Consider the following 15,950-nt stretch of genomic DNA (forward strand, 5'->3'; position numbering starts at 1 on the left):
TCCAAGTCAAATATTCTGCTCACTTTTGTTATGGTCTTTTTTCCCCCAGAAATACTTCAAATGTTTCAATTTGTTGGTCCATCTTTTTTTTTCCTTTGATGATTAAGCTCAGATTTTCAGGGTACATCATTTGGTGTTATATCTTGACCTCTGTTGCTTCTTGAAATATGTTATTCTTCAATTTCTCATGGCTCTGAAGTGATCTTACACTAGTCAATTTCTTTCTTTCCCTTATAATGGAAGGCATTTCTACTGGTCTTCTGAATTATATAAACACATTCGGGTTCATGGGAAGTTAAATTTAAATAAAATTCATCTTGGAATTTTAAGTGTTTTTTCCTTCTTTTTCTGGAGTTGATCTATGGATTCTCTTGATGTTTTGTTGTCTGCATTATAAATTCTGAGCATCTCTTATTTTCTTCATTATTGAATTCAGGGATTCTGATTTGTCACAGCCTCCTGGGACACTTATGTAGAACTAGGGCTAGCACATTCTCAGCAACCAAAAGATATTCCACTCCTTGTACTCAGGAAGTTGTGTCAGACATTGTGCTTCCCACATGTGATTTTCTCTCCTTACCTTTCTGAATTCTGTGTAACAATCCAAATTGCTAAGAACATACTGAGACAACCTCCAAAAATGGGCAGTGTTTGGAGCTAGCTGTTGGAGAAATTTGAGCTAACTGTGCTCTATAAAACTGAACTCCTATGTTACAGTGACTGCTTCTGAAAGGAGTTAAGTTTTAAGTTTCTTAAGAGGCAGCATGACACTGTGTATAGAGAGCCAGCCTGAAAGCCAGGAACCATTGGGTCCAAGTCCTGACTCTGAGACACAAGTAGGACCTCCAACCTTATTGAAGTGAAATCTTCCTTTCTTCTCCTCTTAGTACTCAAGACAACCCTGAAAACTTGAAGTTGCAGAGAATATGCTGACCTGCATTGGTAGAGTTACCTTACTCAGGAGTTACCCATAACAATGAAATTATAAGTGCAATACTCTTAATTTCCAAATCTTAGAGCCTTTTCTCAGTGCTCATCTTTCTTGACCTTTCTGCAGCCTTTGATACCATCAATCATCCTCTTCTATTTGGTATCGCCTTCTCTCTAGTTTTGTTCTGACACTATTCTCTCTTGGTTTTCCTCTAACTTGTAGGACCACTCCTTTGCTGGATCTCGATTATACCTGCTCTTCTCCCTCTTTACTCTTTTACTAACTGATATCATCAGTTCCCTGGACTCAATTATATCTATGCTATAACTCTTGGAACTGCTTGTCTAACCCTAACCCAAACTCCGGTCTCACATCTCTTACTTCAAATGGATGTGCTGTAGTCATCTTAATCTAAATATAACCAAAACTGCCCCCCAAACCCTTTCCTCTTCCTAACTTACCTATGATGGTCATCTTCCCAGAGACTCACAACCTAGGTGTCATCTTCAACTACTATCTGTCATCCTCCATATACAATTTGTTGCCAAAGCTTGTCATTTCTACCTTTGGAACATCCTGGCTTCTGTCCTTGGACCCTAGCTATCCCGGTGCAGGCTCTCTTCACCTCATACCTGGACTACTGCAATAGCCTGTGTAATGGTCCGTACCTCAAGTCTGTTCAAACTCTAATCAATTCTCCACTCAGCCATCAAGTTGATCATTCTAAAATGCAGGTCTGACTATATTGACAACCCCCCCAAGTCAGTAAACTCCAGCAGCTCCCTATTATCTCAAAATAAACTTAGTTTTTAAAGCTCTTTTACAACTTGGACCCTTCCTACCTTTCTAGCATTCCTTACTTTCTTCCATATGCTCCTTCAGTCCACTGACATTGAGTTCTTTGATGTTCTTCACATTCCTTCATCTCTTGACTTGCAGCATTTTCACTGGATGTCCTACATGCCTGGAATTCTCTCCCTCCTTATCTCTACCTCGTAGTTTCCCTCCTTTCCTTCAAGTCTCAACCAAAGTTTCAATTTCTGCAAGATACTTTTTGCAATCTTCCTTAATCCTGATTCTTTGCCTCTGAGGTTACTCCCCATTTATCCTTGTTTGTTCATAACTGCTTGTTCATATCTTGTTTCTTCATAGTTGTCTGCAAGCTGTCTCTCTTATCAGATAGCAAGCTCCTTGAGAGCATCTATTTTTGCCTTTCTTTGTAACCCCAGCACTTACTTCAGAATCTGGAACATAGCAGGAGCTAAATAAATGCTACTTGACTATTCTTATGCTGTTGGTGACTTAGTAAATAGAAGATATTCCATCCTGAGCATCCTGTGTATAGGCTTTGAGATTAATTTTGCCTTAGTAATTTCTCCTGTTTCGGGTTAAATGAATTCAGGAAAGCCCTTAAAGGACTGAGGGATTTGAAAAAATTCCACATTTTTGGTTGAATAGATTTTCTGAATGAGCTTTTTTGAGATATTTTTGATAGTCTGGGCAGTGTTCCATTTTTACTAATTTTCACACTGTTCCTCAGATTGGGAACACTGAGTCTTGACAAAATCATAGGGACTAGTTTTTTTCTTGTATGTTGAGGTTAAACTGCCATTTCTGAAATCAACTCTCAATATAGGTGTAGCTTCTTGACAATTCCTAGGACTAGCACTAGTTGCAGCTACTCTCTGGTTTCAGCTTTCTGTGAACAAATCAAAAGGAGTTTTTGAGGGAGTCCTGTGACCCAGTAAGTATGTATTCCTCATCACTTCTGATAACTGACAATCAGAACTGCTTGATGTTCAGGGTGCCCCAATACTCTTCCACCAAGACAAATTCCCCTCAAGAAAATAAGTTGCTAAAACTGGACTGACCAAGCTTTCGGGAGTCCAGGGAATTTAGTTGGCGTCTAAAATTGTCATTAACAAGAAATCAAAATTATGTCTGATAATTTTTGTGGGTGAGGGAAGAGAAAAAGTTAGCTAGAGTTTCCACAGCAGTGGAGAGGGTGCGGGGCACAAGATGAGCTTCTGCACAAATCACAAACCCAGTTGTGTTCCTCCTGGGGTATGTAAAGATAAGTGGGGATGGGATGCTGAGTACTTTAAGCATGAGATATAGACCTTTGATTTTAGTTTATATTGATTTTTACCTTATCTTCTTTCTCCTGTAGATTTAACTATAATTTTCTACTTCTGATGCATAATTCCTTTTTTTTTTGAAGGGTTAAAATGGTTTGGAGAAAGTAATTAATACACATTGTGCTGGTCATGTGATCTTGACTCTCCAAGATCTACTTTCAAAAGTGTTACAACCTTATAAATTATAAGCATGTAATAGAAATAAAAGGAAAGGAAAAACATCTTTTCCCCTCTTGTAAACAAAAGTTGAGTACTGTACAGAAAAAGGGCTGTAGCTTATGTCAATATTGGAACTTAAAAGAATCTGAAGGCATTCTGTGACTACAAGAAGGAAACTAATCTTAAAACAGAATAACACAGTTTACGAAAAGCTATAATAAAATGTTTCTATGATACTATGACAAAGTAACATTGTGGTTTACACTGGGTTCTAGTTAATATATATCAAGTACAGAAACTTGAAAAATGCTATGAATTCAATTTTCTTTTTGTAAACAGAAACATTTCAGTCTATATGGATATAAAGGTAGATATATCCTGTTTGAGAAAATTCTGCCATCTAACATTTTGAATTTTTGAGGAAGAAACTTTTATTTTTTTCAGCAAAAATATTACGTTGCCCTTAGAACTCTGGTGCCAATCTGTTTGAAGATTATTAACTGAATGATAAAAAAATTTAGTAGGACTGTGCCTAAAGTAGTACATTGCATTTAATAATTAAAATTTGTAAGTTTGATGGAGTTATTTTTTGAGAATTATTAAAATGCTTTTAAAATCCAGGTCATTCACTGAAACATTAATTTACTCGACATCAGTCCAATTTTATTTCTTTGACATTTACACAATCATTCAACATACACAAGGACTAAAATAAGACTATCTTTCCAGATTTCCTTTTCTTTTCCCTTTTTCGTTTCTTGTTGGTGTTGGCTGCCTGAGGGGATCTGTCTCCAAAGGGTTGTGAGAAGATTAAGATTAATCCCATATAATTTTCTTATTGATCCTATTTACAATTATTAATTTTGTTCTATAATTTCTTAAGTCATGGTTCTTTGTCTTTGAACTTGGTTCAGAGTTCAGCTGTCCTGTAATGAGTTAAGTTTAAAAATCCAGCTCTCCTGCTCCTGGAATTTAACTGACCTTGGAGAATGCATGTGAATAGAAAGGAAGTTGGACCTGATACCTTTATTCCACCAAGCTATCCTTCAATGATGTACGATTTGCTCTCCAAAAGTCTGGACTGCTATCTCACACCTGTACTCAAACATTGAATGCATCTTAGTCTCATGAGAGAAGAAGAGGGGTTGTATTTTTTCCCCTGTGCCTCAGCTTTATAACCTGTCATGTTGCCCTTAATCCCATCATGTCATCTACCCTGTTCTGTTCTTGGGTCTTTCGCATAAATAGAGGCAATCTATTGATGCATTTATTGACAGGTAGCATGTCTCTGCTAATAAATGTTATCTTGCACACCTGCCTCAGTTTTCCCTTTTGTTAAAAATCTCAAACGTGACAGTTGCTACATTTAGAAAAATGTTAAAAAGGTATTTATACTTACTGCTGTTCACAGGTTGACAACTCTCACAGGGATTTCCCCAGGCCTTTCCCAGAGAGCAGCTGCAAGAGGAACAACTAACTCCAACACCAGTCTCAGTGTTGCAGGACAGAAGCCCTTCCCCATGGGGACCAAATTTCAGGTAGCAATTACCAACTTCATTGTCTGTAGAACAATATAGGAACTTATAATTACTGGTACTGGATGAAGGAATACTACAAACATTAACATCTGTTTCATGAGAAGTTGGAAAAAACTTCTTAAGTCATCTAATATACTTGGAAAAAACCCTCTACAATGTACCTACTACCTTCTGAGGTAGTCCATCTCACAATGTTATAACTTTATTATTATTATTAAGCTTTTCCTTATATTGAGCATATACCATCAATGCATTACTCTTGGTGGAGTCAAACAGAACAAATCTATTTCCTTTTTCATGTGACAATTCCTCAACACTTACTGTCTTGTTCTCTAGGTCAAATTCCCAGTCCTTTAAATTCACCTTAGAATGACAAGAATTGCCTTAATCAACTAGTTACCCCTTCTCTAGATATGCTTGAGCTTAATAATGTTCTTGAACTTATACCCTAAATGGGGTTTGACTGAGACAGAACACAAAAGGATTAGCACTTCCCTAATCCTGAACACTATCTCTCAATGTAGTCTAAGTTTGTATTACTATTCTTGATGGCAATATCACATTGTTGACCTACACAATTTATAGCCAATCAGACACTTCTCCCTATCCCCTCCCCTAGTTCCTCTCCTCCTTTGTTAATGATCAACTTCTCAACCTAGGATCAAACACATCCCTGGTCAATCCTCTAGAGCTCTCCTTCCCAGTTTACATCAAACCATTGGAACATTCAATCTATTCAACCATTTCCTAGTCCACCAAATTAGGTTATCATCTAGTCTACATTTCTTCATTTTTTTCCATAACACAAGAGAATTTGTTATATGCTTTCCTACAATCTTGGTAAACCATATCTATTATCTCCTAATCTACTCTGTCAAAACGATTAATATGACATGATTATTCCTGAAGAGGTCGTGCTGGCCATTTGTAATCACCATTTACATTTTTATATGACTAGTCACCATTCTCTTAACATGATTTAGTATTTTGCCAGGTTTAAAAGTTAAACTCAGTGCCCTGTAGTTCGAAGACTCTATTCTCTTCTCATTATTGTAAACAAGATCATTTGCTTTTCTCCAATCCTACAGTATCTCTTTTGCTCTTCATGAACTTTCTAAAGTCACTGATAATGACCTCAGAAATAATACCTGCCAGTTTTTTCAATAACCCAGGATGCAGTTCATTTAGGACTAAAGACCTGATGTTATCAAGGGTTGCTGGGTGGTCTCTTTGTAATGTCTCCAGTTACCTTGGGTTTCAACATATTGGACATTTTTGTTATGTCTTTTATAGTCCAAAGACATTTTTTGGCTGAGAAAACAGAAGCAAAATATGAATTGAGAAGCTCAGCTTCATCCCATCCATCCTGAGCAGAAGTACTGGTCCTTCTTTCCTCCTGTTTTCCCTATTTTAGGTGCAACAAGTTTATTTTTCTTCTGGACTTGGGTGGCTAGGTGGTACAGTGAGTAGAGCACAGGCCCTAGAGCCAGGAGGATCTGAGTTCAAATCCAGCCTCAGACACTTGACACATTTACTAGCTGTGTGATCTTGGGCAAGTAACTTAACCCCAATTGCCCTGCCTTCCCCCCTCAAAAAAAAAGAAACGAAAAAGAAAATATTTTTCTTCTGGCCTGACTTCCATTGAAAAATTTTTGTCAGTAGGATCCTATCTTTCTTTTACATCTTTTTAAATATGATCTCCTAAAATCAAGAGCACACATCTTGTTTTTCTTTCTTCTAACATAGAGTGTAAATAAAAAATCCCCTAATAATCCCATAATTTCTAAAGATCATTGGTTATTTGTTGTATAGAATGGTCACCTATCTTATAAAGGAATAATCTGTCATTTGGAAAACTCAGAAAATTATTAGGTACTCTTCTATTTTTGGATTAAGTAAATTCGAACAGATTTCGGCTAGTACAAGTTCCTAATCCCTGCCTAAGCACTTTCATATACCATATGATGATGGATTTGTGAGTTGTTTTCTGAACTTTTCATATAATTCTCTTTCTTATCTACAGTAAAATCAGTATGAACATTGCTTCTATTAATGTTCAAATTATCTCCACCATGATGCTTTTTCCTTTTGGATTCTGGAATTCTTTACATACTATCTTTTTAACAAACATTAATACTTTACACTTCAGATAGGAACTATCAGATATCTGCTATAGGAAAGGCAGTCTGTATAAACCTACAGAGAATAAAGAATGTAAAGACTTGGGAAAGTGGAACTAAAAATGAAGCTAACAATGTCTAAAATATATTTGTGAAATTTGAAAATATTTTTGAAAATTATACAACTACTCATTACCTAAAAATTATCAAGTGGGTCTAATTTGTGATTCATGGTAGAAAATATTTCTTACTTTTCCTATCAAGATAAATAGCGCTATAATGAACAGGGGAATAAAGGCACTGAGGACAGTAGGAATAAGCAGTTCTGCAAAGGCATGTAATATCCTTCTTTCTTGACCTCTTAAATTAGTTCCTTTTAACTGAAAAACTCCTCTAGGTAAAAACAACCTAGTAGGAATAGGAGAGATAAGAATGAATGATGGAGTAAAGCTTTAGAAAGATCAATCTTTTCAAAGAGTTTTCAAAGAAATGTTGATGAAAGATACAGATTTTCTTCTTATCTTTAATACAATTATTATCAAAATGATAGCATAATATAATAATATAATCTTTAATATAATTTTATCCTTTCCTCTTCTGGCTCAATCTCTTTTATTCATTTGTTAACATTTTCCTGATTACTTCATCTTATTACTTCATTCAGAGGCAGTAGGATGTAGCAGAAAAAACTCTATATTGAGGGTCAGCAGTCCTATTTCAGGCTCTAAGTTCCTTTACTAGGCTATTGACCATGGACAAGGTATTTCACTTTTCTGAACCTCTACCTACATCCCTTTAGAGGGTTATAATAAGGGTCAAATGAGATTGACATCTACATGAAAGCACTTTATAAATGGTAAACCATCCCACAAATAAAAAGTATAATCATCATCATTTCTTCAAACTTCTCCCTTTATTAGGTGAATGAAAGAAATATTAAACACCCCAAAGGGGATATGAAAATGCTGGTCATTGTTACATATTTAATAAACTTGACCAATAGCTAACAAGAATCAGGGGAAAATTAATTTAAATTACGTATTTTAAAAATTATTTCCAAAATACAACAGAATACATGCTCTGAGAAAGCTGAATAAATATTGTTTCTGTTTATTTTTTCATAAATTATACATACCCACACAACCTACACCAGTTGGGTTTAGCTGGAAGTCTGGTGGACAGTTACATTCATACTGACCAGGGGTATTGACACAGAGACCATTAACACAATTGATGGGATTGGCATACTCGTCAGCATCTAGGAGAAAAACATTTTAATACAATTTTTAATTCTTAAATGTCCTAAATTAGCTTAAATTATTGACAGAGGTTTAAATGAATAGAGAAAGAAAAGGTAGAGAGAAGACTTCAAAATCTTCATGTTAATACAATAAACAAAGTTTGAAGGATGAAGTATGTAACATTAAACAAAATGTAATTTGGGTTTCTATAATTTCAATGAGAAAATAGATTTTTTAAAACTCTTCTTGAATAAGGTCAAGTTTATATTTTGTAAGGTTGCAGAGGAAGACTCCTTGTTCTCCACTGATATTTTTAAGACTCTCCCTCTGCCATAATCATTTAGCACAATCTCTTCCTTTGATGTTTACATCATACAAATTTATCTTTCCATTAAGATCCTGGTAGCTATTATTTATCAGTCCTCAGGACATTAGTCTTCTTTCTTTAATAAGTTCAAGATCTCTCTTACAGTCTTGCTCTCTACCTCAATTTTTACCTCAATGTTAGGGGATTTTAAGATATGTGCATGTATGCATGCATATGTACAAACACACATTCATATGCATATATACATCACTCAAAAATCTTTTTCTACTACCTCCCCATTTACTCCAGAGGCATCTGATGGCACAGTGGATTATTGGGCCTGTAGTCAGGAAGACGAGTTCAAATACTGTCTTAGACACTTACTAGCTATAAGATCCTGACCTTTTTTTGCCTCAGCTTCCTCAACTGTGAATGCACCTACCTTGCAGGGATGTTGTGAGGATCCAATAAAACACTTGTTTAAAAAAAAAGCAATTGGCACAGTGGATGGCACATAGCAGTGCTTATTCTTTTCTCCCTTCTCTTCCTCCTTCCCACTCCTGTCTTAGATTTACATTTGTATGTAAGCGTACATATGCATGTACACCTATAGATAGAGTATACGCTAACTTCCCAGTTCCTCATTCTATTCAATTTCTACTACCTACTCCTTTCCTGTACCTCACCCACATAGATGGTCATCCCCTTTATCTTACCATCACTCACAACTGTTCTATTTAGGTTAACACACTCCAAATTTCTTTTATTTGCTCATATTTTATAATTCAATCATTCACTATGCCCTATGACCCCTAGTCCTGTCCTTTGTTACTGGCATGGCCTCTAATTTTTTTACTCTTGAGTATTTTTTTCCAAGCCATCACTCCTTGCAATAGCTACCCATATCTCAACTCTATATTACTTTTTACTTTTAAACACATTTATTACCCGTTTTCTATCACCAATCGTACTCTGCCAAATTGTAAGAATGCATTACTCTCATCATTTGTGCCCTTTCCTCCTATTTAAGTACTGTTGAATTAAGTCAGAGAAAATAAAGAAATCCTGCAGAGTGCTGAGTAAAAATTTATAATAAAAACCTGAACTGAGCCCTCTACACATGGCAATCTTTTTATACCTCCCTAATCTATTCAAAATCCCACTTATCGAAGCAGCTATTTCAAACCTTTCTGTCACCTCTTCAAGACTAACAATACAGTGCTGTTGTGAGGATCAAATAAGAGGATACTGGTAAAATAAAATCACTTAGTACAGTGCCTGACATGTAGTTAGTGTTAGAAATGCTTGTTCTCTTCCCCCTTTCTTTACCCTCTGATTCTCCATTCCTGTCTCAGATTGAAAGGTAGCTCTTTTTCTTGCCAAGATAAACCTCTTTAAATGCACCCTTGATCCCATCTCCCTTTTCCTCCAGGAGACTGCCCCCACTGTCCTCCCCACTCTTTAATATTCATCTCTTCTTACCTACAGGTTCTTTTCTGCTACCTATAAACATGTTCATATCTTCTCAATCCTTAAAATACACTTGTTTCCAACCATTCTACTAGCTATGATCTATAGCTCCTTTTCATAATGGTTAAGGTCCTTTAGAAAACTGTCTGCACTGCATGCTTTACTGTTAATCTCACATAGTTCTAAAACTTCTGAAACCTGGCTTCTCAGTAAATGATTCAACTGAAATTTGCCTCTTCAAAGATATCGGTGACATCTTAATTGCCAAATCAGGTAGCTTTATCTCAGTTTTTATCCTTCTCGACTTTTCTGCAGTGTTTGACAATAGTAATCACTCTCTGCACCTGGGTACTCTCTCCTCTCTAGTGTTTTGTGACTGTTCTCTCTTGGTCCTTCTACAAGTCTGACTAGTCCTTCTCACTCTTCTTTGATATATCTTAATTTTGTTCATGCCTACTAACCAGGGTCTGCAGGTCTGCTCAGGATCCACTTATCTTCTCTCTCTACGGTTTCTCACTGGATGACTTCATAAGCTCCTAATCGTTTAATTATAATCTCTATGATCTATATATACATCCTATGGATGTGTGTGTCTACACACACACACACACACACACACACACATACACACACACACACACACACACATACACACGTCCCTAGTTTTTGATGAGTTCCAGCCCTACATCAACTGGTTATGGGACATTTCAAACTAGATGTAGCACTGACATTTCCAACTCAACATGTCCAATAACACATCATTATCTTTCCCCTTAAACCTTTCTCTCTTTCCTGCCCTTATATTACTAGTGAAGATGCCACCAATCTCTAGGAGTCATTCTTGACCCGTCACTCAAATTCTTCCTACATATGTAATCTGGGGTCTATTTTTTTATGTCTCCCCTTCTCTCCATTTACACCGTCACTGTTCAGGTCCTTTTCACCTGGTCTATTGCGACAGTTTTCTAATTGGTCCAAAAGACTCCAAGATGTCTTGTAATCAGGAAAAACAGATTTGTGTCAGGGTAGCTAAGTGACACAGCAAATAAAACTGCTGGATCTGGATTCAGGAAGAAATCTAGTCTCTGAAACAAACTGTAAGACCCTGGGCTAGTCACTTAACCTCTGTTTGCCTCTGTTTCCTCATCTGTAAAATGGGAATATTAACAGAATCATCTTTCAGGGTTTATATTTATAAAGCACTTTGCAACCTTAAAGCTCTATAGAAATGCTAACAATGTCAACCTCACTAGGTTGTTGTAAGGGACAAAAAAAGGTGTGAAAGGTTAAAGAACTATATAATTACATTGTAATCATTTCTTAAATCTGGCACCAAGTATTCACATCCACTGATTATTACATAATCAACTATCTCTAGAACAAATTTCTATATTTAGACAATTGACAGACCTGTACAGTTTCCTCCTGTTCTATCCACTTCATAGATATCATCAGAGGTACTATGAAATATTCCTGGCAGGCTTCTACATGTTCCAAAGACATGGATATTCTGGAGTGAGCATTCATCAATATCTAAAGACATGTAAAATGTATATTATTGCATCATTTGTTTAGAATGGATAAAATTTTGGTACTAATATAAATTTATTGTATATTTTATTAATCAATTCAGATTTCTCCCCTACCTACTGTTAAACATAATGATTCATCAGGAAAAATGATATTTGGATATTTTATCTGCAATTAAATTTTAATATTAATCAGATACCAAAAATTTGATTAGATCAAAATTAAATGGAAAATATTTAAAGGTGCTATGCTCAAAATTATTAAAAAAGAACCTTTCAATTCTTAATTAGAAGTACTTAATAAAGCATTGGGTGCACAGCATGTATTCAAAAAATATCTGGTAAGTGAATGACCAAATACATAAAACAAAAAATTCTTTCGGGTAATATTTAAAATTATAAAGCATTATTTCTAAATTTAATTTTTATTCTTTTTGTTGTATAGTTTTGTTAACATTGCATTCAACTAGAACAGAGTACCTTATGTACCTTAATAATCAGGCACATAAATCTTCTAACTACACTCCTTAAAAAAGTTTTTGTTTCAAAAATCATACATGAGAGTCCTTTCTATCCCATCTTTTCAAATGTCCTCAAAGTATTTTTGTTTAATTGTAGCTAGAAACTCAGCTCATTGAATATCAATAAACATGAGGATATTTTTCTGTGCCTACATTAAAATTAGTGTACATGAATATGTTTGTACTGATGTAGCAGCTGTGTGCATTCATGTATATGCATAGGTGTACATATAAGAAAAAAAAGAGAGTAAACTTTTCTAAAACAATTTTCTTTATATTCTTAGAATTTAAAAATATCTTAAATGGCTTTCTTCAGTTGACCACACATTGAGACAAATAGAACCTCCTAATCTTTCACAACAGTTTATTTTATTCAAAAAAGGGTTAAAATTATTAGTTTCGTCCAAGAATTGGAAAACGAGGGGATGCCCATCAATTGGGGGAATGGCTGAACAAATTATGGTACATGAATGTAATGGAATATTATTGTTCCATATGAAATGATGAGCTGACGGACTTCAGAAAAACCTAGAAAGACTTACAACTGACACTGAGGGAAGTGAGCAAAAGCAGAAGAACATTTCACACAGTTATAGCAATATTGTGTGATGACTAACTTTGACAGACTTATCTTTGCTTAGCAATGCAAGGATCTAAGACAACTCCAAATGATTCATGAGGAAAAATGCTATCCACATCCAGAAAAAGAACTATGGAGTGTAAATGCAGATCGAACATACTATTTGCTCTTTCTCTTATTTTTTGTTTTGTTTCTTCTTACTTCGATTTTTCCCATTGGCTCTAATTCTTCTTTACAACATGACTAATGTGAAAATATGTTTAATATGAATATATATGTAGAGCCTGTATCACACTGCATGCCATCTTGGGGCTGGGGGAAAGGGGGAAGGGAAGAAAATTTGTAACTCAAAATCTTATGGAAGTGAATAGTGAAAACTAATAAATAAAAAAATGATTTTTTTTTTAAAAAAATGGTTACAAAATTAGCAGATAGGTACAGATCATGTTGAGCAGCTCACTTGGATAACAAATGTCCAAAATGAGATAATATTTTGTAAACAGTAAGTCAGTTTTCTATGTATTTTATTTACAAGCAAATGAAACTATATACAATGGAAAGAAATTTCATTTTCAAGTGATATATAATGTTTGGAGTGACTTCCACAGTTATATATAATAAGCCAGGCTTTCAGTTTGACTATTAATAACTTCACTTATCAAGACCTTCAGATATAAGAACTGTGTATATCATTTTACAAATACTTCCTAAAAACAAATAAGGCTCCTTCAGATATTGGGATCTTCTTCTCTGAATGATCTAAAAAAGACTGGGGCAAAAACTGATAAAAAAAATTCTACTAGCTAATTTCCTGTTTAAAATTTTGAGGGGAAAAAATGATCTTCCACATTGTATCTATATGCATTATGTGTATAATATAAAAGAAAATCCAAACCATTATTCCTTGGGAAACTATCATATTACGATATAAAAACACTATTCCAGGAAGTGAGAGATATAATTTAAAGGAAGAATGGGATTATTACTATTAGCCAAAAGGCACAATCCTAGATGAGACCTAGAAAAATCACATGACCAAATGAAATATGAAGATACTACCCAAAATAAGCAGTTGAAATTTTGAAAAATGTATCAGTTCTTGGTGCAGACTGCATTTTATTTGATGAAAAAATGTCAAATAGTTTTTCTATTAAGTAAAACAATTAACACCACCAGCAAATGAGAAATGGTTAAATAAAATAAAACAATATGAAATAAAATATTGATAAGAATATGAAAATAAAAAATTAAAAAAAAACAAAATGAAATAGAACAAAACAAAAAAAGGCTGAATCAAATTGGTTGTAATTCAGGAAAATTTTGTGAGACAGGAATGCTGGCTTCATCATTATTTACATTGCAAGATAATCTGTGCTGGAAAGAATGTCTTTTATATTTGAAAATTGCTTCCAGGGTGAGGTCATTTCAGCTTCTTATTGTGGTTTCCTCCAATATAGCTAATTTAAACTTTAAAATGGAGTTAGAATACTGCTGGCTTACCTTGGCAAAATTTGCTATCCAAACCTGGAGTGAAGCTCATCTCACGTTCACACTGAAATGTGGCAGGGATATTCAAGCACTGTCCATTCTCACAAAGATTAAAGTTTTCTGCACACTCATCAACATCTGTGGAAGAAAGGGATTCAATTACTACAAAACTGTCATAACTTTTCATGCCTTATTACACGAGCATGTTTTTTCTTCTGTTTGTTCCTTTATCTAACCATTTATTCTGACAATTAAGCTTATGGCATGCAGTATTTAAATCTTCAGGACAAACAATCCTGTCTAGAGGAGTTTTAAGGGGGTATTTCTTATGTTCACTATTTGCTCTCTCATAATAAATTTCTGTTATTGTCACTTTATTGATGACAATGACTTTTCTTTGAAGAATTCTGTAATTAATTCAAAATAATTTTGGTACTATTATAAAATGTGGTGTTTATTTCTTTAAACAATTGCCAAATTTGGAAATAAATTATTAGTACTGTAGCAATTTTAAGTATTGTAATACTTAAAATTACAATGAGCAAGAAAGTGTATCTAGTACATTATTATCACTTTATATTCATTGTTATAATTTATATTATATATTATGTCTTATTATAACATTAAAAAATGAAGACCCAGAGTATCCCCTAAGGATGAGGCTTAAGTAGATGCTATTAAAGTGAGTCTCACTTTAAAAGGCCACCTAGGATCGTAGGATTATAGATTTGGAGCTGGAAAAACCTCGGAGATCACCTAGTCAAACTCCATTTTACAGATGAGGAAAGAGAATTCCAAAAATGAGGGATGGAGAGAGGAGGTAAAAGTGCAGGAGCACCAAGCAAAACAGTACAGCTGGATTGTAGATTTAAAGAGGAAAGTAAAGTGTGAGAAGACTATGAAGGAATGGATTAAATTGTGATCCAATGCCAAACAAAAGGCTTTATATTTGATCTTAGAGGAAACAGGGAGTCATTGGAGTTTACTAAGTAGAGGATGACATACTTTCAAAAATTACCCTTTATTACAAAGTTTCCATATATCCACAAGTTTATCAAGCGTTATCATTTCAATCTTTATTTAACTCCAACAAAATTATAAAAAAACTGAAACACCTTTTGTAGCCTGACAGTATGAATTACTATTTTCAAAAGTATATATAGATGCTATCATAATTAATAACATGCAAATTCATGAAAACTGTTTAGGTCATCATAGTATTTCACACCACGTATTTTCTAAATCAATGGACAGTAATAATATAACTCATACTACAGGGGTCTACAATGCTTTTTATATCAAAAAGGTATCCTCGTGCTAGACAAATGCTAGGAATTCTGAATAACATGTCTAGTATTTTGTTCCAGTCATACCTATGTATATATTCAGAATAAGTGTACCCAACTACTTAATTAGACAACAGGAAAATGCTGGTAATTAATAATATATTATGATTTTTGTAGTTTTCAGAAAAATAAGAATTTAAAAAATATGTACATTTTTATGTCCACTGTAAAAGTAAAAAGAAATCCTGCGCCTGTAACCATAATTAAAAAATGTTCCTTAGTATAGCTGCTGATTTTATTTCATTGCATTGTTTCAAAATAAGGGATAGCATAGAAAAACAGTTTACCAGTTAAAAGATGTTGGAAAATATATCTTTGATATTTCACTAACCTAAGCAAGTAAAGCCATCTCCAACGAATCCTTCAGAACAAGCACACTGGTATGAACCTGGTGTGTTCACACACTGGGCATTTATACTACATTGGTGGGTTCCATTAAAACATTCATCCAGACCTATGCACCAAGAGAACAAAATAAAATATAAGATAGAATATTTATAAACAAAATAATAATAAATTTGACCTTAATTTAAACTTGTAAATGGGAAAGTGGTTTCTGATTACGCTTTGAAAAAGTAAACC

General features: G+C 34.4%; 1 protein-coding gene across 1 annotated transcript in view; it reads right to left on the reverse strand.

Moving 5' to 3' along the window:
* Positions 1–15,950, reverse strand: part of LOC118840222 (fibrillin-2-like) — a 154,462-nt gene that overhangs the window by 121,042 nt on the left and 17,470 nt on the right. The window contains 5 exon segments of the mRNA XM_036747721.1: positions 4,628–4,789; positions 8,022–8,144; positions 11,315–11,437; positions 14,035–14,160; positions 15,700–15,831. Of these exon segments, the coding sequence (XP_036603616.1) occupies positions 4,628–4,789; positions 8,022–8,144; positions 11,315–11,437; positions 14,035–14,160; positions 15,700–15,831 (666 nt within the window).

The sequence above is a fragment of the Trichosurus vulpecula genome, chromosome 1 (assembly GCF_011100635.1).
Source record: "Trichosurus vulpecula isolate mTriVul1 chromosome 1, mTriVul1.pri, whole genome shotgun sequence".
Lineage (NCBI taxonomy): Eukaryota > Metazoa > Chordata > Mammalia > Diprotodontia > Phalangeridae > Trichosurus > Trichosurus vulpecula.